This window comes from Amblyomma mixtum, chromosome 2, assembly GCF_055824585.1.
Source record: "Amblyomma mixtum isolate Tamu chromosome 2, ASM5582458v1, whole genome shotgun sequence".
Lineage (NCBI taxonomy): Eukaryota > Metazoa > Arthropoda > Arachnida > Ixodida > Ixodidae > Amblyomma > Amblyomma mixtum.
This window is the reverse complement of record NC_143013.1, coordinates 147,857,433-147,885,136: the sequence shown is the minus strand read 5'-3', so window position 1 is coordinate 147,885,136 and position 27,704 is coordinate 147,857,433. Positions and strand designations below refer to the sequence as shown.

Here is a 27,704-nt window from a genome sequence, read left to right as displayed (position 1 = left end):
CTTCGGTTCCTTATTGAGGCTGGTGTGTTGGTACCTTTATGAATTGATTTAGTGGCGGACAACAGCACTCTACCAATAAGTGATCCGTATAAATACACCAACTAGTTTTTTGCCCGTGTTCAAATCTTGTCGCGCAGTCGTTCCATTCTATCTAGACTGAGGATTGTCAAAAGAGAGTCAATGTCGCTCAGAGTTCCAGTTAGGGCGAAGGTTTGCTTACACGAATCATGAAATTTCTTCTGAAGCAGTAGTGCATCAGAAGTTGCTAACATCAACAATGCAGAATTCTGAAATTGTATACGCACCAGATGCGGCTGTGTACACTGATTTGCGGCCCAGCTGTTGAGACTCAATGTGGGGTCTCTCTTCGCCCACTCTCTTGAGCACAAATGTGTCTGGCTCAGCAGATGCAGACACTACTGACTGCGTAACAGAATAAGAGACATCTGGTGAGTAAAAATACATCACTTTAATACAAGCAGTATTCCCTTGGGCGGGGATAAGCAGAAGCATATATTTTTAGCACTGTATCGGGGCCGCTGTCTGGTTCGTATTGCCCCAGCAGCGCAAACTACAAGTCGCGTTTTAGATTAATGAAGAAGCGATCAAGTTGTCTGAGCATAGAAATGCAATTTACAGCCGCAAATTGGTTTGGTTTGGTTTATGGGGTTTAACGTCCCAAAGCGACTAAGGCTATGAGAGACGCCGTAGTGAAGGGCTCCGGAAATTTAGACCACCTGGGGTTCTTTAACGTGCACTGACATCGCACAGTACACGGGCCTCTAGAATTTCTCCTCCAAAGAAATTCCAGCCGCCGCGGCCGGGATCGAACCCGCGTCTTTCGGGTCAGCAGCCGAGCACCATAACCGCTGAGCCACCGCGGCGGCCCACAGCCCCAAATTGTATTTTCCACAACACTGCAACTGTTTTACGCGCACATGCCGAATTTCGCCTTCAAAGATGAGTCTATAGCCACACTTTGTGCTGCCCTATATCAAAGCCGATAAATACTTTTTCCTGCAATCAACAAAACCACGGGCTATTCCCACAGCGACTAGATTGGCAAGCAAAGATCGGAATTTTTAATACTGAAGCCCTCAGCTTGTCCCCTGCATGCTGCCCATCACAGAAATAAACACCACATACCTCGCCCAGGCCATAATTGGCGGTGACTGTGATGAGAGCTGGGTTGCCGGTGAGTGGGTCGCAGGTAAACATGACGCCTGCAGCGCTTGGATCAACAAGTTCCTGCACCACTACTGCCATTGGCACGTCCAGAGGCTGCCCGTACTGCCTGCGATTATTTGGCTGTTTTACTACGTGAAAAAAAATTTCTTTCGCACCAGCCAGCAATGAGTACTGGTATTCAGCTGGACTAAACAATAACCAGCATTCTTTGGGTGCTTTGAAAATATTTTGGCCATAAGAGTCAGTTTCTATACGCTAAGCTCATTGTCTATGCTTAGTTGGAAGAAAGTGCAGCGCCTACTCAGCTTCCCTGCTTGTAGAGACCAGTACTAACAGCAAGCTCTGTCATGTTATTCTTCAACTTGAGCAGCATCATATTTTTTGCTATATGGTCGGTAACGCATCTTCAGAGAGATTTTAGGCAGTTTTCTCTATTTTGGACCTCTCACAGACCTACTGGACAGTTTCAAAATCGGCCTAATTTTATCAACAAGAAATACACAAAAAAAAACGTCAAATGTCGCAGCTCGTTCGAATCCAAAGCGTTGCAATTGAACTTTTACCCCTACACTATGGTGGGATTCCGAAAAGGTCTCTGTACACAAGATGCCTTCCTAAGGATTAGCGAAGAAGTGATTAATACAATACCCACCCACGGAGAAAACCTTCTTTTAGCCCTGGATTTAAAAGGAGCCTTTGACAACGTCTCCCATCAGGCTATCCTAGAGGAGCTGAGTGGTCTAAACTGTGGAGAGAGGATATTTAACTACATCAAGGCTTTCCTCTCCAACAGAACCGCCACCATAGGCATTGGTGAAGTCCGTTCTCATCCCTTCCCCATGCCTAACAAGGGTACTCCTCAAGGGGCTATAATATCCCCCCTCCTCTTCAATATTGCCATGCTAAAGCTAGCAAGAAAGCTTCAAACGCAGCCCGACATAGGCTACACGGTCTATGCCGATGATATAACTCTATGGGCCACACACGGCTCCTTAGCCCAAAAAGAAGAAGCCCTACAAGAAGCCATACACAGGGTTGAAGAATTTGCTGCGGAAAGTGGTTTGGAGTGTGCCCCGGAAAAGTCTGAGGTCATTAGACTCCACAAACTCCCTTACACATCCCCAGGAGAAGTTGAGCTTTTCCTGGGAGGACGCAAGATTAAAGGGGTGGAGACACCAAATTTGTGGTTCGCGCGTTCTTAGTTGCAAACGTTTCTTATGGCTCCAGGAAGCATGATACACACTCAAAGATTCATATATTCACAGTGAATAATTTATTATAGCATTTTTAGGTGAACGATTTTCGGTTTCAGTTTCGGAACGCCGAGTTGTACAGTGACGTCACAGAGGGGGAAGATCAACTGCTTCGCTTGGTCACGTGGGCCCACAAAAGTTGTGACGCACCTACTGCTGCATCGTCTGCTTTCCCACACACGTGCTGACCAGCGCATATGAAAACAAACAACTGCACGTCTAGTCCCAGCAGCTCGGATTCTGACAGATCTGATTCCAACGAGTGAGGACATCGACTTTTTTTTTGTTCGCACGCTAATATTGCCTTCGCGGGTTCGCGTGAGGATGCGAAACACTTTGCAAAATGCCAGTAAGCATCGCTGCGCCGCTCTACCCAAGCTGCGCCCACAACCGGTGTCACACTTCGCTGCCGTGCAGCAGTACCTGAGCGCTGCTTGGGATGGTGTACAAATATCACAAGAAAAGACAAGATCGCCTTGTTATCAGAACTGCCAGCTATACTCGAGCAGCGACAAAGCATGTCTGCTTATGTTGGGAGCTTTCGGCAACGGCACCGCTCGCGGGCGCTCCGGGCGACGAGCTCTGCTGCTGCCTGGCTGCCGTGGTCGTCGCTAGGCCTATAGCCTGTTTAGCAAGCGGCTGGCGCTTCGGAAGTCGCCTGCGCTATAATAAAGGCCTACTTTTCACAAATAGCTGTAGTGTTAACAGAATCATCTCACAATAAAATAATAGTATGGTCAATCTCCTCGACGCCTTCGGCAGCGAAGCTAGCGGGCGCCAGGCGAGCCGGACCCCGACGTCGCGCCAGCGGCAGCTGCTAGGCGCGGTTGTGAGAAATTTGCTCATATCACAGTTGTTACCTCTACTAGCAGCTCAGTATTGGTCAGCGATCCTCAAAAATGACACTTTTTTCACATTTCTTGTCCCATGGTTTATTATTTACGTCAAGAACACTCTTTAGCTCGCTCTTATGACGTCGGCAGACGGTATCCAGGCTGACCTACCGGCCGGCAGACTCGGCGTACTTCACGTTCGCACAAGAAAATACAAAACAGCCATGCCACCAGAAAGGATGCTTTCTAGATTCGAGATACGACAGCATGCATCTGTGCTAAAAGTGGATCTTTCGGCAGCGACACTGCCTGCGGCAACGCCGGCCGACGACCTGCGCGCTGGTCCCAGACTGCCCTAGTCGTCGCTAGGCCTAGCTGCTTTCGATATCGACTCCGCTGCTGAGGGAGCTTCGGGACTGGCCAGCGCTCAGAAACGTGCTCCGCTCGGCACCCCTTTACTGTGAACTCGTCCCATAATAAAAGATATGCTCGATTTCCACGACGTCTTCAGCAACAGAGCTAGCAGACGGCAGGCGAACCGCACCAGGTAGCAGCAGCACAAAACCGGCTATGGGATGAAATTTGCTTGCATCGCAGTCATCACTTCTACCAGGAACTCGGTATTTGCCAACGATCGTCACAAACGATGCATTTTTGATATTCATATATCCCAGGGTTTGCTATGAACGTGAACAAACAATACTATCGCGTTCTTCAGATGCCGGCGTTCGGCACGAAGACTGGCGCAGGCCGCCCGGCTCCAAGGAGTGCGCCCTATGTCATCATGACGCTGCCGCTCTCCGCGCTCGCATTGGCTGCCGCTTCCCGTCGTTGTTGCCGCGAGCGGCCTGCCGTTGACATCTAGCAGGCCGGACGCAGGCAACGAGCTGCAGTCGGACGTTGCGACGCTGTTCGCAACGGCGCGCCGCAAACCGAGCGAGTGGCGGTTAGCAGCAAACGCGGCTCGCTGGTGCGTCGACTGCGCTCACGCGGCTGTGCCCCGCTCATCGTACGTCACTGTATTTTGGTATGACGTCACTAAAACTTTATTTTTCTACACCCCTTGTGACGTCATGGTTGATGGCGCTAGCGAATGGGTCTAGGTCGTGAGAGTGAGCATTTAGGTAATCTTTGGAACCGAATTAAAATATTTTTTAAACGTTTGTTGCGTCCAACACCTGGCAGTGACTGCCCTTGCATACATAGGAATCCCATAGCAGGCTTTTTATAGCTTCAAAATTTGGTGTCTCCACCCCTTTAATGAAGTGGACAAGATACGGATACTGGGGCTCTGGCTTCAAAGTAACCTCAGATCCGACCACATGATCAGAACCATCAAAACAACAGTTAATCAAATCTCAAGAATGATCCGCCGCATTACCTGGCACCGCAAGGGTATGAGAGAAGAGGACACCCTTAGACTCGTCCAGGCCCTAGTTCTGAGCAGGATAACACACGGCCTCCCTTACCAAAAACTGGGCACTGTGGAAACCAGAGCTATCGATACAATCATAAGAGGGGCTTACAAAACTGCCCTCAATCTTCCAATAGCCACTTCTACAGAACGACTCCTAGAGCTTGGTCTGCACAACACTTTTACCGAGCTCCAAGAAGCCCTATTGGAAAGCCAAAAAGAACGCCTTCTGACAACCAATGCGGGAAGGACGATCCTGACTAAATTAGGGACATGGCCGGGCTGGAGACAAGAGGCAGTAAAACCTCTCTTCCACTCCAAACCCGAGAAAAGATCGCCGTTAGTCCAATCCCACGGTGTCCTTCTGGCTGTCAATAAAGTGCTCACTGCTGTGCCTATCGAGGTCATGTCGTACATAGAATCGGTATGGGTTCGGTTGAGTTGTGGTCCCACGGTCGCCATCATTGGCGTCATTTACCGCCCTCCGGACATGAATTCTTCATTCGCAAGTCAGTTTTCTAATTTACTAAGCGATCTTACTTGTCGTTTCCCGAATTCAAGCTTACTTTTACTTGGTGACTTTAACTTTCCGGCTATTAACTGGTCGTCATTAACAGCTCCTGCCAATGATCCCGAAGCTCAGGCTTTCCTCCAGTCCTGTCTCGATTTCTCTTTGCAACAACTTATTTCTGAACCTACGCGTCGTTCCGCCACTACAGCCAATATTCTCGATCTTATCTTGACAAGTGATCCTTACCTTTGCTCCAACATTGCGCTCTTAGAAGGCCTTTCCGATCATTCCATAATCACGGGTAACCTGAATTTTGTGCCCCATAAAAAGGTAACCCGTACTAAACAAATAAGGTGCTACAACCGAGCAAACTTCGGCGAAATAAACGCTCAGTTGTCAGTCTTTGCTGATCATTTCCTTCACGATTTTTCGTCACGCTCCGTGGAAACGAACTGGAACCTGTTCAGCGTGAAACTTGTTACTCTCATTGACAGATTCATACCCGTCATCAGTATCCCTTGCACTAACACAGCGCCTTGGTTTAATAGGCATCTACGTCGCCTTAATAACAAGAAAAAGCGCCTTTACAGACAAGCCGACAAGAACAGACACTCCGAATCTTGGCAACGGTACAAAATATGTGATAAGGAATATCAGTCTGAGTTGATATCTGCACGTAGGCACTTCTTCACACACGATCTACCGGCAATGCTAACAAACAATCCACGGAAGTTCTGGCAGATAATAAACCCCGCTAATCATCCTGACATTACTCTTACCAACGCGGAAGGCAGCAGTGTTCCAGTGGCCGAATGCGCCGAACTTTTCAATAACGCATTCACATCCGTTTTTACCCGTGAAGATCTCCCTCTACCTCCTATTTCTGTCAGCACTTCTAATACATCAATGTCCGAAATATTTATCAGTGAGACCGGTATCTTATCCTTACTAGGGAAGCTTAAAACAACATCAGCATCAGATCACCTTGGCTTTAATAACAAAATACTCAAAAATTCATCTGATGGTATTCATCGCATCTTGTCCGCTATTTTTTCACAATCTCTATCATCAGGCGTGATTCCGCTGGACTGGCGCCTAGCTAAAGTTGTGCCAATTTTCAAGTCTGGCGATCGTTCCTCACCACTAAATTACCGACCCATTTCATTAACTAGCACTGTTTGCAAACTTCTTGAACACGTAATTCACTCGCAGGTAATTAACTATCTTGAAGAACATAACATTATCTTTAAATATCAACATGGGTTCCGCAAAGGCTACTCATGCGAAACGCAACTTGCCGGATTCATTCAAGACATACATTCATCGATTGATGCTGGCATTCAAGTAGACTCCATATTTCTTGATTTTTCTAAAGCTTTCGACAGAGTACCTCACAACCGGTTATTAATGAAACTAGCACTGCTTAATATTCACCCTCTTGTCATTGCATGGGTTAAAGATTTTCTCTTTTCCAGGTCTCAATTTACTACTGTCAATAACCACAATTCGTCTTTGAGCCAAGTATACTCTGGCGTCCCACAAGGAAGTGTGCTTGGCCCCTTACTTTTCCTAATTTTTATCAACGATTTACCGGATTCCATTTCTTCCCATATCAGACTTTTTGCCGATGATTGTGTAATTTATCGCAAAATTTATTCTAACACTGATTGCCAATCCCTTCAATCTGACCTGGATTCAGTAACAGCATGGTGCTCAACCTGGCTTATGCAACTTAATCATTCAAAAACTAAATTGATGTCTTTTACTAACCGAATGTCTCGAATTCAAACAGCATACTCCTTAAATAATAGCTCACTCGAGCTAGTCACCACGTATAAGTACTTAGGACTTCATCTTCATTCAGACTTAACATGGAACCACCATATTAACATTATGCTTGCATCTGCTAATCGGTCATTAGGTCTCTTAAAACATAACCTAAAGCATGCTCCTCCTCACCTCCGTGCTCATGCCTATACCACTCTAATTCGACCTAAAATTGAATATGCCTCGGCTATTTGGGACCCTTACCAATCTTACCTAATAAATAACATTGAATCATTGCAGAACCGCGCCGTTCGTTTTATTTACTCCGATTATTCACGTAACACCAGCGTCACAGCCCTAAAGAAACGCGCAGGTCTCCAGGATTTATGTCTCCGCCGTAAAATTGCACGACTATCACTTTTTCATAAACTTTATCATCATCCATCACTTCATAACGACTTTTTTTCTTTGCCTCCTTCAATTTTTGACCGCCGCGATCATCCTTTTAAAGTTAGACGTTTCACGTGCAGAACATTTATCTATGCGCATTCATTCTTACCACGCACAATATCTGACTGGAACACTCTGCCTTCACATATCGCAACCACCACTGATCCTGATAAATATTTTAAACTTATATCTTCAATAACTACTGCTTAACTCTTCGCATACATTGTTATTTTATTTGTTCATGGCTTCCTTTTTTTTGCAGGGTTTCTTACTAAAAAGATTCATTGTATTAGTGTTCTGTTTGTATGATTTTAATACTGCAATAATCTTCGTTCTTTGCCGCGCTGCCATTCTTTTGATTCTTTTGCTTACTTATATGTCATGCAAAGTGTCTTATTCGTGCTTTTGATTGATTATTTTGCTTACTTATGTCATCCAAAGTGTCTTATTTGTGCTTTTGTTGTTTGTTTTATATTTGTGGTTTTTGTTTTTTGTTTTTTATTCTGTTCAATTGCTTGTGCCCCCCCCCCCTATGTAATACCCTCTCGAGGGCCTTTAGGGGTATTGTGTATAAATAAATAAATAAATAAATATGCATCATGCTCATCAGCAAGGCAGACGACAAGCGCGAGCAAATGCACTTCAGAAACACCTAGAAAACGACCGTAAAGCCGTTTACATAGACATTGGGGCCTACCCCACGCCGGGAAAGTTCTCAGTCGCTGCGATTGACCACCAACTAAAACCGGCTCTCCAAGCTTCTATCTATGCTGAAAACCCCTCCTCTGCAGAGGCTCTGGCAATAGCTATCGCCATCAAACATAAAGACCAAAGAGGAGAGTCCTCCCACGTTATAACAGACTCGCAAAAAGCCTGCCGAGACTTTCTTAATGGCAGGCTTCCCTCAAGAGCAACACAGCTACTTGGCAATCTCAGCCAAACACACAGACTAACATGGACACCTGGTCACGAAGGACTAGCTGGAAATGAGGTAGCCAACGATCTAGCCCGAGATTTAACCCACCGGGCGGATCCTCATCCCTACCCCACGCCCATGCCTAGCACCTATGGTGACAGATTAGAATACATTCGGCTGGAGCGCAGAAAATACCCACCCCCTCACATAAAACTAGACTCCTCCGCAGCCATAGACTGGAGGAAAATTCAGACCAACACTTTCCCTAACTTGTTCATCCTACACAAGATTAGCCCCACTCAATATCAGAATACATGCCCTTGGTGTGGAGCTTGCCCTACGCTCTACCACATATCGTGGGAATGCACAACGAAACCAAAACACTTAACTGTATCCAACCCGACATATGAGCAGTGGGAGGTGGCCCTGACCAGCGAGACCCTGGATCAGCAACTTAAGTTGGTTCAGCAAGTCCGTCAGTCAGCGAAAGCCAGTGGCGCCTTGGACTAGGGGTGCCACCCAAGTTGCTCGAGCAACCTTCCTCATTTTAAATAAAAGTTTCCTCTCTCTCTCTCTCTCTCTCTCTCTCTCTCTCTATGCTAAAAATGTGCTGCGGTCCTTTTGAATAAAAGACTGCCAAGTGTAATGATGATTTTGAAGTTTTTCGCGTTGTCAGTGCCAGTTTATTCTCACCAAAGTAACAATGATCTTGGATGCTACCGTCTGCGCTGTGTCTGAAATTTAGCTGTGAAACCAAGGGAAGGATGATATGGTAGAGCTTACACGGCAATATAAGCCGCACATATCGTTGGAAGCCTGGAACTTGCGTAGAAGAAAATAAAGTCTGCGTAAGCACATGTGCTAGCGGTTTTCACGAGGAAGAAGGAAAGGCACAGATGGCTGCAATTGCCAACTTGCATACAATTTCGCACAATTTTAAATAGGTAATGCAGCGAGCACATACGACAGTGTGGCGTTTTCGGTTTCTAAAAAGCTGTGAGTTTGTAGACGACCAGCTGCTCAATAAAAAAGCACAAGCCCAACTGCACCACTAACCAAACGGAAGTCTACGCCTCTTTTTGCAGTTTACAAGGTACCGTTACCATTTGAAAAGATCTACATCGACCCAACCGTCCGATTTTTAAATATTCGCTTGAAAGAATATCAGGCTAAAGAGAGCTGCAGTCGAATTTGTCGATGCGTTGAAAAGGACCTGCTTTCAAACTCTTATCCCAACGATCAGTCAACTAGATAAGCTGTTGAAGCTTCCGAGGTAACGTTTACGGGTACTGAGCGCACGAGTCTGCTTTTCATAAGGGTAACCGCAAGAGGAGCTGCAATCTTGGAGTAGGCGGCACGTAGAGTCGCATTCTTATCTGTGTGTTTGTGACGTTTCATTATTTCCTTCTTTTTCACAATCTTGAACCGCAAAGATGTGCACCTGTTCCTGTGATGAAAGTTTCATGGAAGGTTAGGCCTGTCGTGTGTCCTCTCTTATATCCCCCTCGTTCTTACTGTTCAGTATGTTTCCCTCTTTTGGGCCTCCTGTACGGCGAATACGTGACTACACTCTGAGTGCAATTTACTTCATATTCATTAGGCAGTTTGCTGCATGAACTACAATAACCATGTCCGAATTCGCTGCATCACCAAAAAAGGTAAAATCTGGGCAGCCCCCACTCCCGCACTGTACTAAATAGCAATCCGACTGGCCGACGGCGCAACAGGACAGTTTAATTTTTTGATCTAAAAAGACGCCACATTGACAGTTCAGGATTGCGCACATCGTGCAATTATTGCAGTAAACACCGAGCCGTTGACAACACCGAAATCAGCTCTACATCAAGTACAACTTTTAGTCTGAAGTTATACAGGTTATGGACGGCAAAAGGATGTTCGACGGTAATTCGTACAGATGTGTGTGCTCGTTCGCACTCTTGACCTTTCCGATAGACTTATGTATCACGTCCCAGGTATCTCAGGCTATGAATTTGCTTAGCGGAAAAATAAAGATTGCCGTTTTTTTCATTCAGTCATCATTTTCATGTTGCGGTGACTGGGCGTAAGATACCGAGTTTCTTATTGCGTTTTCTTTAAAGAGAAAGGGTGGCGACCTCTATTAACCTGGGACCTGACATGGTAAGCATGGGTGACTTGTGAGAAAGAAACGAAGCAGCTCGGCCGCATGCACTAACGTGAATATAAGGATATTTTAATTTTACATCGAGCAGAGGCTTAAATGTTGGCGAAGAAGCCTAATTTCGAAGCCTATGTCAATTCAGTGCATTACTTGCTTTCTGTAATGCAGTAGTGTAGGGCCATGAGGTACCGCATGTACATCAGTGACTTCATGCTACTGTAGATAATGCTTAAGTTTATCTGCTGAGTGTGTTTAGGAGTGGGCACTTACCTTTTGTAATTGACATTTGTGAAACTGAACTGAGAGGCCCAACACTTGACCACTCCACGCAGAACCTTCAAAATAAAGAAATGCAAGGATCATAAGCGTTCACTGCCAAATTACAGGAATAAAAGATATCGCTTTTTTTGTCACCTTCTGCTGGCCCTCAAGCCCAAGCAGTGTTGTCATTTGGCCGGCTGCTGACATATCCTCCGAGTCTTCCCCTGTAGTGAACAGAAGATAGGAGTGCTTTGATTTTAGGCTGATATTGCATTAGCAGCCTTCAGTGTTAGACTCACCCAACGCTGACGACCTCACGGCAAACCGTGTGCCCCCGGGAAACTTGGCTAGCTTCTCAGTGATCGCTCTTTGCACTTCTTCTGGCATTTCGAGGTCTTCTATTGCAGTTACCACCCTGTGCGTGATTATATGAGAGCCACTTATGAACAAACTAGAACTCAGAAATCTTTCGCTACTAGCAATTTAAGTAACATTTCTATTCTATTAAAGGAAAGGTACTGTGTGCTATGGCGTTCCAATGCAAAAAGTCGTGTGTCTTATCTCATTTCCATATCTACAAAAGAGAATAATGAGTTGTTGATAAGCCGATCATAGGCCGGTCATAGTATTCTTCCAGAACTGCAACGAAAAACAGGAAATTATGAAAAACGCTTTCAAACTTAAAAGAACGGACATAACGGTTCAGAACGGTTATTCGCGGGAGACGCTCCGCAAAAGAAAGCGTGTTTGGGCTAGTGCTGAGCACGAGAAACTAGAAGGAAAGAAGGTCTCCCTGATAAACGATAAATTGAAAGTGGATAGTAGAATTTATGCGTGTGACGGCGCCACATGTGCAAGAGTTGAACTGTCCAGTCGCTAGTCCAGTCGTCAGTCGAGTTCAGGCATGGAGTGACGCCAGCCGCCCAACGATAAGAACCTACGCCTGCTGAACCTTAATGCCCGTGCTATAGTAAATAAAAGCGATCAACTAGAAGCCCTAATCTTAGATTATAATCCGCATATTGTAGTAATCACTGAAACTTGGCTGAAAGATGAAATAGATGATGCTGATGTTTACCCCCTTCGTATAGCGTATACCGCTGCGATAGACAATAAAGAGGTGACTGTGTAAGGCACCGTGGTCAATCCCACACTGTGGGTATGTGGCAATTCAACAGAGAACAACAACAATGCTGGCCTAGGAAGCAGCTACGTTTCAGTAAAGATTGTGGCCATCCTCATTAATCGTCTGATACACTTCTTCGCAACAAAATCAATTTAAGTACCTTGTATTTTGCTCATTTTTATGCGGTATGAATTCATTGGCTGCAAGGATAGCGAACTTCCTCGACTGTTTTTTTTTTAAAGAAATTCATACTGAGCTATAATCAACAACGAGGATGCACTGACGGATGGTTTTTTTGTCCTGCTGAGAACCAGCCATTATGAAGGTAATCACCGACACTTTTAGCGAACAGGTACTGACAATTTTTCATGCATGACGACCGCTTACTATAAGAAAAGTGCCATTAAAGTGTAGCGTAAAGAGCGCGTGTGTCCGCATATTTCATTCGGCCTATTTGGAAATGTTAACTACAGTAAGGCGTTCTACCTGAGCCGTTAAGTCTAGAGTGATCACTGCGAAATAGCAGAACATAGCCGGCGGGTAGTGGCAGAACAAAGAATAAGCCTTCATTGCTTGGTGTTACTGGCTTTGTAACGAAGCCGGTAAGGTCACATGACTGCTCATGAAGTGTCGTCAGAGTGCAACACGTGGAAACCCTCTTGCTCAGGCTATACATCAGCATGCGTGCTTGATAAAACTCCATCACACGAGCTTGATAACACTACACAGTCCACATTCAGCGTGAATGCGCCGGGTGTACTGCCTGAATGAATTTCCCTGCTGATTCCAGGACACGGCCCGTAAATTTACACTGAAGCCTATATGAATTTGCATGAGTTTAATGCATATGCTAAGGTTGTGTGTTCTCATCTGAATGGTGTACATTAGCCCTACTTTCAGGATATTCCAACAAGGGCTCCTAGGGCGTCGTCATACTGCTCGCTGAGCTGTTTGCGCACCTGGTGCTTGCCCGGTGCAAGCGACAGCGCAACCACTTTTTACCAGTTCGGACAGGAGGCGTTTCGGAGACCCCCTAGATCCATACATAGGTCTACAGTAACCACGCGGAGCGGTGAACGATGGATGAATTTTCCTCAGTTAACTCAAAAAATCAAACTGTTGTTTCCATGAATACAAGTAAATTTACAGAAACCTGTATCTGGGTTCGTTTTTGAGTGTGCAATACTCAGAGAACAAAAGAATTTTTTCACACTGATTGGATCAGTGATTGCTGCCGGCTAAGAAAAACGATCCCGGAAAGCTTGCATGTTTCGAAATTTAAAAAAAAATCACATATATTCTTCGTTTGGATGAGCATTACAGCGAAACGTTAACCTGGGAGTGCTGTCTTCGCACGCAATACGTAGTCAATATCTGCGGGATTGCTGATGGTATAAGAGAGCTTAGAAGCTGACTGCAAGAAATATAAGCCGCTAGAAAATCTTACGCAAAATAGATCAAATTTTGATTAAACGACTCGTTTCATTGCAAACATGGATCAGTTTAAACTTTTATTTAAATGCATCGAAACGCATTCCCGGAAGCTGGGCATATTGGCGAGTTATTGACCTGTATTCATGCTTTCGTGGATAATGAGTATGTGATAAAATGATGAATATTTTGAAAAATCATGTCCCTTTGGAGTCATTGTAGCACAAGTGTACTCACCGGCTGCAAACTTCTTTCAGCATAGATGCACTGCCACTCCTGCAAAGACACCGCAACGTAACACACTCTTCGCTCGCGTACTTCTGAATGGTAGCATTTTCTAATAAAGAACGACGTTTAATTCGCGCTCCCCTTTCTCTTGCTCTCACTGCCGATCTTTTGCAGTTACTGTATTGTTTAAGTAGACATCCTGTGCTACATACCCGTGCATTTCATGTGATGAGTACGAAGAAGTTCGAAAAAGGAACAAAACTAGCAGTACTCAAATTTAACCTATGGAGAGTGTGGAGTGCGCTATAATATTAAATTCCTCAAAGGAATCCCTTCTCGTTATTGCGCTTTCATTCTGATTAAGCAGTAAAATGGCACATTTAGCAGGGAATCGATCAAATCAAAAGTTTGTAGTACTATTTCTGTTATTGTGATACTGTTGTACAATATGTATTCTTTGTTCCCCTGATGCCTTTGTATATGTAGGGGCCGAGGGCTCGTCAAGCCTTGCTGGCTTTTTCCTCGGCCCTTTTCATCGTTGTGATAAATAAATCTCTATTATTATTATTATTATTATTATTATTATTATTATTATTATTATTATTATTATTATTATTATTATTATTATTATTATTATTATTATTATTATTATGTATGCGTATCGTGGGCCTAAACATTTGTACTCCGGTTCGCGTGACCACACCACTGCTGCTGAACAGTAGCAGAGACGCAGTCACTTAAATCAGGGACTAAGGCGGAGCAACTGCCGACAGGCCACCGTAAGGCTAATCCCTTCTGTAAATTTACATCACCACCGCCACCATCTACAAACTCATTTTGCATCATCATTTTGGGTAATAAAGTAAGAGAGTTACCGAATTCTTGAGTTTTCAATCTCCTGAAGGAGTTCCGTGAACTCATTCCTTGAGGCTAGGAGTTCATAGGACTTCGTCGTGACCACAAATCCACGTGGAACTGAAAACTAGATGCGCACGCAAAGAAAGAAGATTCACTGATATAGTATTGCATTCACATTAAGGAGGAGTTGGCATGCAACAATGCATTTCTGAAATTTAATGATAGCTAGAAACTTGAGTGGGTCTTACATTTTCTGACCAGATTAGGCATGATGAACATCAGCATATATTTGTTAGAGAAGTGCCCCGGGTAGCATGATAGTCGGTTGCAAATTATGGCAATGCAAACATCAGTGTGATCTACGAAAATGATTTTTAGTCAACAATGAGAGGAGAAACGGAAATTCGAAGATGTTTTGCATTGCAAGGAAATTTATAAGCTTTAATGAGCACATAGTGGCAGCCCGACCGGGAATGTAAATAGGTAGTCGATGCTGAAGTATTCATAAGCGACGGTGGGATAGTGTGAGCATGTAGGTTCAAGGATGCATCGTTGTGACGTATACAGGACAAGGTTTTCGTGTGAGAATAAATCAGGCACTACTCATGCTCTCTTGAATTTTTTCATGTCCTGTATGTCCGCTCTTTAATGGTGACTAAAAAGAGTGACATGAAATTATCTTTATATGCGAGCAAGCCATGTTTGTAGCGTTCCCGAGGGTACTCACTAAGGCCCATGAGAAGCAAATGTTCTCTGCATGCTTTGTTTTTATTATTCAGGTAATTTTCTTTGATTTCGCAGTAAGACTTTTTTTAATATGCCCACTCTATACCAGAAGTTGTGTTGTGCTGGGATTAGTGTGCACTTGAGCTTTTAAGGCTATCAGGCGCCAAGCTCATCTGTACCAAAAGTGTGCTGGCAGTTTGTACTCTTTGTGTGTGTCCTCCTTTAGCCTTGTCCTTTTCCCGCAGTTTGCAAGTCTACAAAATCCGCTTCATACCAGCAAGCGAATATTTTGAGATGATGGCATGTTTTCTGTCGTGGCCCTTCTGTATTTATTAGGCTGGACTGAAGCTAACGCTGATTTTCTTGACAGACACCCCACATCACTCGGTTTTAATTTCATGTACGGTATCTGCAGTTCCTATTGGCCACATCTTTAATCAACAATACACTGCAGTCAACGCTGTCAGGACCTCCAAAATCTCCGTGAACCTATTATGCTCTTGTACTTTTACTACTCGGAACTGCTTGGAGCGTAATTCCCCTCAGTTGATGGAGTGAACGTCGGTAGGCATCGGGTATTACGCGCGCAAAAATTTCAGTACAAAAGCGTCATATTTTCTCTACGTAAAATTGCCTACTGCAAAAATATTAAGGTTTCTGCCGTGGAAATATACACAATCTCATGTTTGTCACGTTTGTCTGGACATTGTTACTAAGGATTTTTCTTGTGTGTTTTAAAAGTAGGTGGAAAAAGCATAAAAGGAATGGAAGTTTCTACAATGTGATATCTCTTCCAGCAGCCAGTATAAGCACAGTTTGCCCTTCTGCACTATAATGAATATCTATTGAACACTTTAAGCAAAATGTGAATAATAGCTATATTTGTGGTCCTTACGAACGCGTTTGACCGAATTATTTTCATCACACTTTTCGAAAACTAGGATTAAAGGACATACGTGGGCAAGCTTTCCCTCTCCTGAAATCTTGCGTATCATTGCGAAACAAGCTTCAGATTAAAGGTTTAAATGTTCAAATAACCCCAGTGTCCCTCCTTGGTCCTCCTTTTTAATGTCTACATCAATGGTATCGTTACATTTGACTCTTCAGCCCACCCTATAATTTGTGCAGACGATTCTACTGTGCGTGTATATGCTGTCACCTGCAACAATGTAAGCATGCGCATTAATCGCATAATAAACAATCTAAAAGAATGATAAAATGAAACTCCTCTCTCTTTAAATGTAACGAAATACAAAGCGGCAATTTTTCGTCCAAAGAATAGAGTTATAGCGCAGAACTGACCCTGTTGAAGAAAACAAAAGTGGTTGAAACCGTGAACTCAATTAAATCACTCAGTGTGTGCATTCAAGTAAAGGCCGCCGCTGTGGCTGAGTGGTTGTGGTGCGTGGCTGCAGACCCAAAAGACGGGGTTCGATCCCGGCCGTGGCAGTCGAATTCCGATGGAGGTGTTATTCTTGAGGCGCTCGTTAAAAAGCCCCAGGAGGTCGGGTCGATATTTGCAGAGACCTTCACTACGGCGTTCCCATAGACTGATTTGCTTTGGGACGGTAAGCCTCCGCAAACCAAAGCAAACCATTCAAGAAAGAATCCAATGGCTCGGTAATGGTAATTACACTTACGCCATGCTGAAAGTATCCAGGTTGTAGGTTTACTTTAAAGTCAAAGGAATATTTTAGAGGAAAGTAAAAATTGCCTTATGTTACATTTTATTCTGCCCTCTCCTAATTGACTGTACACTACCAGGACAAAAAATATGGCAGAACTCTGTCCAAAATGCATAAAATTTTGCGCAGTTCTGTTCTAACGACAGAATCTTCTCTTGTTTTGCAGTATTGCTTTTTAGCTCTGTAGTCTTTTCTTCAGTACTTTTTTGTAGTAACTATAGGAAGTTTTGTTTTGCTAGTAGTTTTTATTCAAAAGCACTGAAAAAGATTTTTTGGGACGACAGCAATTTTTCTGCTGTGTTTTTCGATTGGGTATTGTGGGCAATAGAAGGGCATTCTAACTTAAAAAAGATATCTCTTCATCAAAAACAATCCTTGAGATTGTCACTTACAGTACCCAGCAGAAACACAATCTAGAATCTGATAATTAACATCGGCATCGTCAGCATGCCAAAAACTTCATGCTGATAGACCGTTGGGGTTTTATAAATTGGGTGAAAAATTACAAACATATAGCATTCCCCCTCTGCCTCATTTGCATCAGTCTGGTTTGACCCATCCGCACCAACCATTGGCGATTTTACCCATCATAAGAACTAACTATGGCCATGAAAGGGGCAGTTCACAACTACCAGTTTACAAAATATGCTTATTGAAGCCGTCGCTACCTTCACTAAATTTGCTATTTGTTCTCTCCGAAGTTTTGTGATTCATTGGGTCATTAATAATAGATCCTTTGTTGTTCTGCAATGTTCTTTCCAGCCTCAATTTGATCTTTGATGCTTAGCCGCACTTTGATGCACATCGCCTGCAATGCACGCAGTATAACTAAATATTCTTGTCTACTGTAGTCATTACTATACTTATTTAATTGAATGTATTGTTGAATATAGAAGTTTTCTTATGCTATACTGAGAAATCAGCTCAATAATATTGAGTATGTGGTTCTTGTCGCCCCGTAACCGGCGTCTGTGCGAAGGGTTGAGATCTTCGCCAAGTGGACTGCCACATTTTTTTACCTTCATCCATCGAATTCTCACTAATGGATGCAACCATAAGTCACATTACTATTTTGCAGTGCGTTGTAATCGCCTTGTAACAAGCGCATTTCTTTTCATGACCAACAAGCCCTAGGGGCACAAGTTTTCTTTTTTAGTTCATGTATGAGGCATGTCTGGGCGCCCATCTCCTGAGTAAATCTCTCCCGTACTTGCTGTGAAAGCCACCACTGCTGGCTTGCCGCATTAAAGTCCCAATGCTGCGCATTGCGTACGTGAGACACTGTAGTGGAAGGCTTCGGATTAGTTTCTACTACTTGACGTACTTTGACATGGACTTACACGCGCAGCGCACGAGAATTTTCGCATTTCACCTTCATCAGAAAGCTGCCGCAACCTTCGGGATTCGATCCGCCTGTCTTGAGACCGGCAGCCGAAGGCGATAAACACCGAGCCACCACGACGGTTTTTGTGAGACAGGTTATAAAGGGATACGTTTCTGCTCAGAAAAAAACTTGCTTAGTAGAACACTGAAATTATCTCTGCTCAAGGCTTTCTGGAACTTACGGGTCAGGTATATTAGGCTTTAGGGAACAATAAAATGTATTGAATTGTACGGGAAGGGAAAAATAATATGAAAGCGTACCATCCACTCGGTCGTGAGGTTAGGGCTTCAAAAGCAGTACTGATTGAAGTCAAATCGCTGACACCTTACACGCATGCAGAAAACTCCAATGAACGGAATACTACGTTTACCGTAGCTGCCGTAGCTGTGTTTTGCCTTCTTTATTTTGTCCTTTCTGCTCCTCTGTAGCCATGATAGACCCCAACGACCACTCTCCACAAATTTTTTTTGTACATTATGTAGATAGAAAACAAGGGCAGAGAACTTTTTCCCGTAAGAAAATTATCATTACATTGGAAAATATGGTTGGGGGCTTCGCTATCACACCCCGCGCTATGTGTTCAGCATCTTATAATTTTTTTTTTCGTTTACAGACAGAAGCAGCGGAAGCAAAAGGCTAAGAAACCTGACGAGGCCTAGGCACCCAACCCAATTTGACAGAGCAGTCGTGTGGCATAATTTGTGAGGAAAAAATATACACCCCAACACTATTTAAAACATACATACGTCACAGTCATCCTACGCAAACAAAAGCTAGAAGAACGTACAAGTATACAGCGAAAATGAAATCAATCAAATCGTTACAATTCTGTGTAGAGGCATCGTCATTGTAACATTCGCGGTCGGTGCCCGGTTGTCAATCGCATAGTTAATCACGAAAGTAGAATATTGAGCATAGAGCTTGACGCTTTAGATACAACAAAATTCAATCTTATTCACACATAGGTAGTCTTCAACGCTGTGTTCGTATGTAGTTTTGCTGATGGAGAAGTGAATATCCACATTGAACCTCGCAATAACGCAGAGAACTTAATAAATTAGTATTTATTTGCCACAGCTTGTGCGAACTATTACGGCAGTGTTTCTGTGAATACGAAGGCCATATCTTGCAGGGTTGTTACCGAGAATTGAGCCATGTAATCTGTGAGGGTGAATGTACTGTAATAATCTTGATTTGCTTTAAGCATGCTCTGTAGTGAGTGCTTGGTGGGTGCGCGTGTGTATGTGAATGGAATAATGGTACAGTAGGCAGCCTTTGTGATAACAGTACCTTTTGCTGGGCTAGTTGGTGCGACATTGTGTTCAGGAAAGTAAAAACAGCGCCAATTTCTACACAAACCACACAGAAAGACGGACAGCGTCCGTCCTGTCCGTCTTTCTGTGTGGTTTGGTAGAATTTAGCGCTGTTTTTACTTTCCAGATTTTGTGACTTTCCGTAATAACCCTCACTTGCTCTTAGCACCCTTTTTTGTGCGACAATGAGCCTGCAAACATTTGTACGCGTTTTCACACGCCTCAGAAAAATACCATTTAAAGTTGGGAATGAAACAGCGCATAGTATATTGGACGCTTGATAGAGGTCGCTACTGAACTGGCGATTTTGTTTCAGAAATCGGCTATTTCAAAGAAGTCATAAGCTAGACTGGTAATATGCGGGTTGTATAAAAAAGTTTTCATTTAATCAAAACCAAGAAAGTATTCATGCTTTAGCAGCGGTGCTTTACTCACCGTGCCGAGCTCAGTGGCGATGGCCTGCAAGACGGCAAGCGAAGATCCTTTTCCGCCGGTGAGCTCCGGGACCTTGCTGCACACGTCGTGGATATCCGACACTAGCGGTGCCACCACGGGGATGTCTGTATCTGTGGATGACGTCCCATAATTAGAGTCTAAATCTCATTACTGGGAGAAATGCTGGGAACACCCTGGGTGCTTTTTAGGCGTGATCGCGAGAATTTTAACAATATTGCGAACGGACTTGTAAACCTGAGGCGATCTGGCAGTAATGTGGGAAAGCATCCTAAAGAAAGAGTCTTCAAGCCCTTTCTCGAAAGCACATGCCTGGAGTTCATAAGGTGGTGGCAAATACTAAGAAGCATATTTAATTACACTCATGACCAGGTGCAAACGACTCCACAGAACTGTCGCAACCGTGTATTTCAAGCCTCAAGAGCTGTTTTAAAGCTGCTAAGGTCCACCTTGCACGACTGATGGCAGACAGTTTTTTTTTCTAACTCAAAATAGCCCCGTGTGCTCTTAAAAGCGAAGACCGCCACCACCGGCTACACTTACGTGGTTCCGTGCTGGGCACAGCTGCTTTTGCTCATGACCTTATGCCTTAAAAGAACTTATATATGCTGCAACTGGTATGCGTCAGAAGCTGGTTGACGTTCTTTTTGTCATTTAGCCCTTAAGTTAATGAAGCTTAACGAAAGACAGTTGTGTTGCCACCTGGTATGATTTTTTTTAAGAAGAGGAGAGCTAAGTCAACAAAGTCTCCTGAAAATGCTTACGGAGGCCTTGTAACTAAATGGCTTATTCAGCGTATCCTAATAGCCTAAAGTTCCATTTGCCGGTGCATTCATGTAAATGCGCACGGAACACCGGAAACGGCACTGGCACTAGCCGAAACTGCATCTCTAACGTGAAAATAAATTTCGCAAAGCTTCTGTTCTGTTCAATCTATTATGCTGGCCACTAGTGGCCTTAATCAAGGTTCATACGTTCACCAAAGTCAAAATGGCTACTGTGAACCCCACAAGATACTTGTACTTCGCGAACTGCGAAAGGAAGCATCCCGCGGGTATTATGACTTCTCCAAGAACAACGACTTTAGTAGCCAAACTGAAATATGCAAACAACAGCTTCATTGGAGAGGTTTTTGATGTGGACAACTATACCTAAACGCGAGCGACGTATCTTGGTGGAGTTTGAAGTCCACATCAGAAAATATGAGAGGTGTGCAAATCACAGCGCTCAGTGGCCGCTTAATACACCTCTAAATAAAATTTGTTCGGTGTCACTTAGGAAGTTGTTATTTTTTGTGGAATAAATAATGGGGGGTATTTTTCACTTAGTGCATGGGCTGGCACTGAGCAACGCTAATAAGGCGTGTCCTGTCCTGTTCTTTGGTGCGTCGTCGTTACCTGGGACTTCAGAATACGATATGCTATACCTACCAGCTCAGCAGACAACCTTGCTGGCACCGGAGTTTAGGTCTATTCGAGTGCAGGATTTCTGTGCATTTAAAGGCCCACATTCCATATAATTTTCTGACACGTACCTGGCCAGTAGGTTTAAATGTAACATCTTAAATGTAGCATCAGAACTTGGAGAGGCTGAAAGAGTTGAACTGCTTACCTTTAACAATTTTATGCTTAAATTTGCCAGAGACGAGTGTTGTTGGGGGCCTTTGCCTGCAACCAAACGAACATGAAATCAAACAGGGAATAAGGAACATCTATCTAAGGAACTTGGATTGTACGGCTATGTGAAGGCCCTACTGGGCTCTCGTAACCCCACCCATGACGCTATTAATTTTTCTGCACTGCCTAATCCGCCATTATCGGCTGAATACCAAATATATTTTTTCTCTTTTAAAGTACTTTTCTTCAAAACATACGCGCTTGGTATACCAGAAACCCTCACGAAACCTTCCAATTCAGTGTCAATATCACTTCTTTAGCCTTTGGGGTGAGAATACTACGGCGCATTAATACTGTGAGTCTGTGTCGCCGAAAGCAGATATCAAGAGTTTGAGCATAATTCAACGCCCATACAAGACGCCAAGTATATTATACAAATTTTGTCTCTTGAAAGAGTTACCCAAACGATGTGAGAACATTGGTATTCAGGACATTTTTTTATGCTGCTCTTGTCAGTCGCACATATATCTCAACACAACGTGCAGAACACTGCTTTGAGGAGGTGAGGTATATAATTACTCCGCAATATTACGTTATGAAAAAGAGTTCTCTAACAACTGCACAAGTATGCTGTCTGCTCAGCCATCGAGAAAAGTCTTGCAAGATTGTGAGAGATTTTTCAAAGAGGCAGTCGTAAACAATTTTAAATCCCTGTGATGCTCGCCCAACGAACCCTGTGTGACCAGAAGGCTGATCAAAGCTCGAGTCACCCTACTGCACCACACGCGCATCAGTTCAGGTCGTACTCCAGTGTGGATGTACAAGCCAGGAGAACATCGCCTCCGTTGTGTTCATCTTGTGATGTTTGCGGTGAGTGAGAACACAACGTCATGGGTTACCCACAGTTACGGCGTGGAACCGCGGGCTTTGTCGCCTCCCGCAAGAAGGCAAGGGTGCCGCATGGATCTCTGTACGACATTATTTGCCATCGTGGGTGCCTGTTCATTAAAAGTGAGACGTCCGGCCTTCCCCTACATTTTCTCCAGGACACTGAACTGGACGGAAATGGTTACAGCGACAGTTTGTCTTTTGTGGCTGATTTTGTGGTTGGCTGGGTCTTAGTACTGTACCACAAACTCTTCGCTGGAAATTGTGTCGCCAAGCAGGAGCAATTTCCGGTAGGTATAGCGCAAGGCTAATCCCATTTGTAAGGAACAAATACCTCCCTCTCAACCGCTTTTAAAATACACTCGTTAAACAGCTTTCGGGAAAACGTATAACAATTTGTTTATTTCGCGTAGCTCTTGTATACTATCTTAGGAGTATATGACCCTTATTACTATACATGCTTGTTAATGAAAGTAATATGCCTGGCCATGCTTGCAATTACTGACACTTGATGTTTCGTCTTTGCGAGTGATTTTGCGAGCACTGCCTATAGAAAGATGTTTAGTAATTGGGATAGATGGACTAAGTCCTACGGGTTTATACTTACGTCCACTCGGACATAACAAAACCCGAGCCTTTGGTGTTGTCGCATTCTACATCGATCGCTGTAAGTTCCACCTGGCTTGAGCCGTCATTTCCTTTCAAACTTAAGGAAGGCAGACGGCTCTTTACATTCACCGCGAGGACAGCTGCATCTGTTGAAAGAAAATATTCGCCAGTTCAGAAAAGCGAGCGAAAACCGCAGCATGGAGCCTCAAAACTTTTAGAGTGCTTCTCCTAGAAAACTGCAATTTAAATATTGACAAGTAAACTTCCTGCTTTTTCGGGTAATAAGTTTAGCGGAGCAGATGATTATCGCAAGTGACAGACACAGCAAGTACAATAGTGACAAGTTTTGTTTTTTGGAGAGACGTCCAATATATGCGTCCATACAGTGACAATGCTTGTCTGGTGTAGTAAACGCCAGAGGTGGTGTAAACCGCAATGCTATAAAAAAGAATTATATTTGACTGGGTGAGAGGCTCAAAGAGGCAGCCTAAGGAGAAGCAGTGAAATAAGGTGCATGAAAACGTAATGTAAAAACATAAAACGGCATAAAAATTTCAGCTATTGCTCTGCGAATTAAACTTGTGAGTTATGAGCAGGTGGCAAAGCGTAAGTGGAGATTTCTCAAAAAAACAAATTCTAAAAAGTCGAAGTTTACGCTAATGCAAAAGACACCGGCGCCCTTTTTTCCAAGCCGAGCTCCCTTTTTTGGATGAAGAAAGCTTCTGTTAGTTCATGGGCAACAAGGTTACGGCTTCTATCCAGGAGTTTTCTGGAAAATTGATTTCCACAGGTGGTCTTCACATTCTTTACATAGAAAATGTAGATATGATGCTGAACTCATTCAAAGCCCACCCCATCTGACCGATGTAAACTTCTTGAGGGGAGTAAAAGCAACCGGAGCGTGGAACTTAGGTGCCACCTTTTTTGGAGTGTGTGCAACAGGGAGGGAGTGGGGGACAACTTCTTGTTTGAGTTTTTCAATAAAATGCCGGGTGTGATTCCTCTTTTCCCTTTTAATTATTGAACCAGCCTCTCAGGATTTGCTGACAAGAAACACTGAGGAGAGTCTGCCATTACTGGTTGCAATTAGAGAATCAAAGGTTCTTTACATATCTACTATACAACATGACTTTATTATGGCGGCTTCCAAACGTAATGTGGCAATGGCTGGTTTCACTGTGGTTGAGTGAGCTGAATGGTAGGGTATAATATTCTTCTGAGCAGAGGAGCGAGAGTTCGAGAAAAATATGTCCTTTGCAATGGAGAGTTCCAAGCCTAAAAGCATTCCAATTAATCCCTTTTGGATAGTTCACAGGTGAACTTCAAACTGTTCCTGTATTTAAAGCATCTTTAATCCTCTAAAGCTCTTCCCGAGAAAGCCAAACAGCTCCCTTCGTTTAAAACATGTTATAAAAATAGTTCAGAACCTGAAAACGTTTACATATTTTGTTTTATAAAAACTCTGGCTCACATTTCTATTACAGCTGGAAGAAAATTTTTGCTTAATGTCGGCGTGACAGACTAAAGCAAAACATACGAGCTTTTTTTGAATGTATAACCCGCTCCCAATTGTGCAAGTCTTGAATTAAGATATAACTGAATAATGGTACCAGATTCCCCATTGAAACTCGAGCTGCGTTATGAAAGGACATCCCCTAGTTCCTTCAAGTGCGAGATTTACAGCTGACAGTAGTTGCTCATGGAATATGCAGTACCAGAGATACTTCACATCCAAGGAGAAAACGCTGCCTATCCGCCCGCTAGTCTCAATGAAGTATCTTATTTTCGAAAAAACGCTTTCTATCGAAATGACTCGTAACATGTAGTAGGTGGACGCGTTTTAAAGGCGCTGACTTAGAAAAAATTTTTACTATTCCCACCCAGTTATAATGAAATTAAAAGCCATCATTTTTTGCGAGTCGCTGAAATTTTTTGCTATTCGCCATCTTCACTAGCACGCTCTGCCGACGCGTACCTGTCAATCTGTCGCCAATTCTGAGCCGCGATGTTCTAAAACAAGCCACCAGCTCAAAGCGCATATACGCCGTGTTCTTGTTAGCGACAGGCGCATGCAAGAGATGGTGACAAAGTAGACACCTGCGACTTCGCACGCGCAAATGGGGCCACCTGGATGTAGTTCACACCGGCGCCATCCATGAGTGCTCGCTTTCAAATAGTTTTCTGTGCAGTAGACGAATTTTCTCACACTTCCCAGAGAGCTCAACACCTTGTAAAAGAAGCGAATTCCAATTTCTTACACACGGCAACGGGGTTTGACTTTGCATCTGCAGGGATCAGAACTATCAATTTAAAATTATTTTTGACCTCGCGATTGGTCTTTTCATTAGAAATAGTTAATGGCACCAGAACAAAATCGACTTCTCTGTTCTCTTGGAATAGCGATGCCCCCGTGTCTTGAATGTTGGCACCAACGTATCGACAGCAGACCTCCAGCCAAGCGTTTCTTGGAAAGAGAGCTCCCGTTTACTCCGTCCAGCGAACAACGCCCACAACAGTTTTGCCTCATCTATTCAGTCACTCACCTATTCAGTGGCAAACGGCTATGAACCATCATTCCTGCTACAGAACTGAACTTCGGCAGATTTGCGATGACCCTGCTGCTTCTTGAAAAACATGTTGCTTTTTTATGGCTTTTACAGGCTGTGGGACCTTTACTGCGGCTGATATGCACTGCTGCCACCTGCTTTTTATAGTGCATGTCTTTCAACAAAAAAAAAAAATTGTTTTTTCCTGTGCGTCTCAATGATCATCATTTTCGGTTGCACTTAACTTGTTAGCCGAAAATTTTGACATTCTTCCTACGAAACAAAAGCTCCCACGGTATACTTTACTAAGGAAAACCACTCATGCGACAATGATTGTTTCTTTTGTTTTTCATGACAGAAAGGCTGTTTAGCAGTCTGATCTTAAGGTCACAAAATTTAAAAGTTCAAAAGCATTTTATTTTAGCAGGGAAGCATAAAAATTAATTATCGTGAATGTATAACCGAAATGTATTGACGTAGTATGGTAATGATGTTTTCGAGGAGCTAAGTAAACCACGGCGCCTAAGTAGGCAACGCTATAGTTTTTTGTAATGCACTCCTGCGGAATTTCTTGTAGTTTACAGTAGCTAGTTGGAAGCCATGCTTGAATTCTTAGCACCAGACACAATCAATGTTTCAAAATGAATATGTGAAGAGTAGACAATAATTGACACATATCCTTTATTCCTATCAACCGAACAACTCGCAATGCAGTTACACCGGCAAGCTCTATTGGCACTTGGCACGTGGTATGCGCTCAAAAGTGGCCGGATTGCATGGCAACCCATGCGGTGTCTCTTTTTATTTATAAATTTGTTGTTCAAAGGGGTTATTCTTCAGATTTTTATCGTGGTGTGCATTGAAACCACGGCAAATTTACGCAAAAAACAAAGGGCAGGTAGACTAAGGTGCGTTATTGGCATGAGAGCCATAGAAATCAAGCTTCCTGTGTGCATTGAAAGAACTGTCACCTTCTTAATCATCTAGGCAAGGACCCTATCATACGACCTCAGATTATTGATAGCTTGATTCACAGAACATATTTCATTATTATCTTCAAAAACACTCCGCTTTCGGCATTTTTTCGGTTTCCAACGATATTATTTATTAATATTAAATGACATAACTGGAAATTTTTTTTACATTGTATTTAAGTGCGCGGTTTCGTATGAAAGGCCGAAAAGTCGATGTGATCGTCCCAAACAAACATTTCTAGATATTAGTGCACTGCACGGCAAGAGCATTAGGAATCATCTGGCAATAATTTGGTGGAGCTTTTTATGCAGCTAAGCGCCTGTAACCACTCTTTCGCAGTTGCAGTCAGGCAACTTTGAAAGAAAAGAGCTTGTTTTCGGTAAAGGTTACAATAGCAACCTACCAAGGTTTTCTTATTGACGAAATAAAGGTTCTGTCACCCTTTTCTCTCCCCCTTCTTGGAACTAAGAAAATATTACAGACGTTCACATTAGAGAGAGAGAGAGACTCTTTTAATGAAGTGCAGAGAATTTAGCCCGCGTTTAAAAATCACTGGCATGCTACTCTGCGGAAGGAGGGGAATTTGGGAGATAAAGACAGAAGGAGAGCAGTGTGGAAGAGGTAAAAACAACGAAGATAAAATGCGGCCATGAAATGGATACTAAGGATGCAATGGTGAGTATTGATGTAACCTATGGAATGATGGAGTGCATAGACCGTCAAATGGGCTGACGAAGTTCACTGCGTGAAGAATGCATGAAGGTAACGTGCAAGTGAATTTAAAGCTTATCGAGATGTCCAATGTCTTTTAAATATGTGAATAGAAAGTTCATTGCAAGTCTCTGTTGCCTAAGGCAGGCTAAGGGACCTATAACTTTGCCCATTGTTAGGGGCACTGGGCAGAGCTTCTGCATGCAATGTTCATAGTACGCACGCTCGTTAGCATACGCAGGGCACTCAAGCAGGATATGTTCCACAGTTCACATTAAAAGGTGTTATTCTTCATAGGTGTCTTTAATCAGAGGTTTCTCAGCAACGCTAAAATTCTCCATACGCTGCTTGCACCAAAAAATCTTCTAAAATTTATTCCCTGTCATATTCCGGGCCGATAAAGTTTTTCTCAACGTAAAGCC

The 27,704-nt window shown here is 43.5% G+C and overlaps 1 protein-coding gene across 2 annotated transcripts in view; it reads right to left on the bottom strand.

Moving 5' to 3' along the window:
* Positions 1 to 27,704, bottom strand: part of LOC149361210 (uncharacterized) — a 117,551-nt gene that overhangs the window by 49,086 nt on the left and 40,761 nt on the right. For both annotated transcript variants that reach the window (XM_089572624.1, XM_089572625.1), the window contains exons 10-19: positions 23,049 to 23,196; positions 21,549 to 21,604; positions 19,920 to 20,050; positions 14,394 to 14,500; positions 13,528 to 13,566; positions 11,033 to 11,148; positions 10,887 to 10,957; positions 10,743 to 10,807; positions 1,147 to 1,294; positions 306 to 423 (exon numbers count right to left, since the gene is read on the bottom strand). In XM_089572624.1, coding sequence (XP_089428750.1) covers positions 306 to 423; positions 1,147 to 1,294; positions 10,743 to 10,807; positions 10,887 to 10,957; positions 11,033 to 11,148; positions 13,528 to 13,566; positions 14,394 to 14,500; positions 19,920 to 20,050; positions 21,549 to 21,604; positions 23,049 to 23,196 — 999 coding nt within the window. The remainder of the gene's footprint in view (positions 1 to 305; positions 424 to 1,146; positions 1,295 to 10,742; positions 10,808 to 10,886; positions 10,958 to 11,032; positions 11,149 to 13,527; positions 13,567 to 14,393; positions 14,501 to 19,919; positions 20,051 to 21,548; positions 21,605 to 23,048; positions 23,197 to 27,704) is intronic.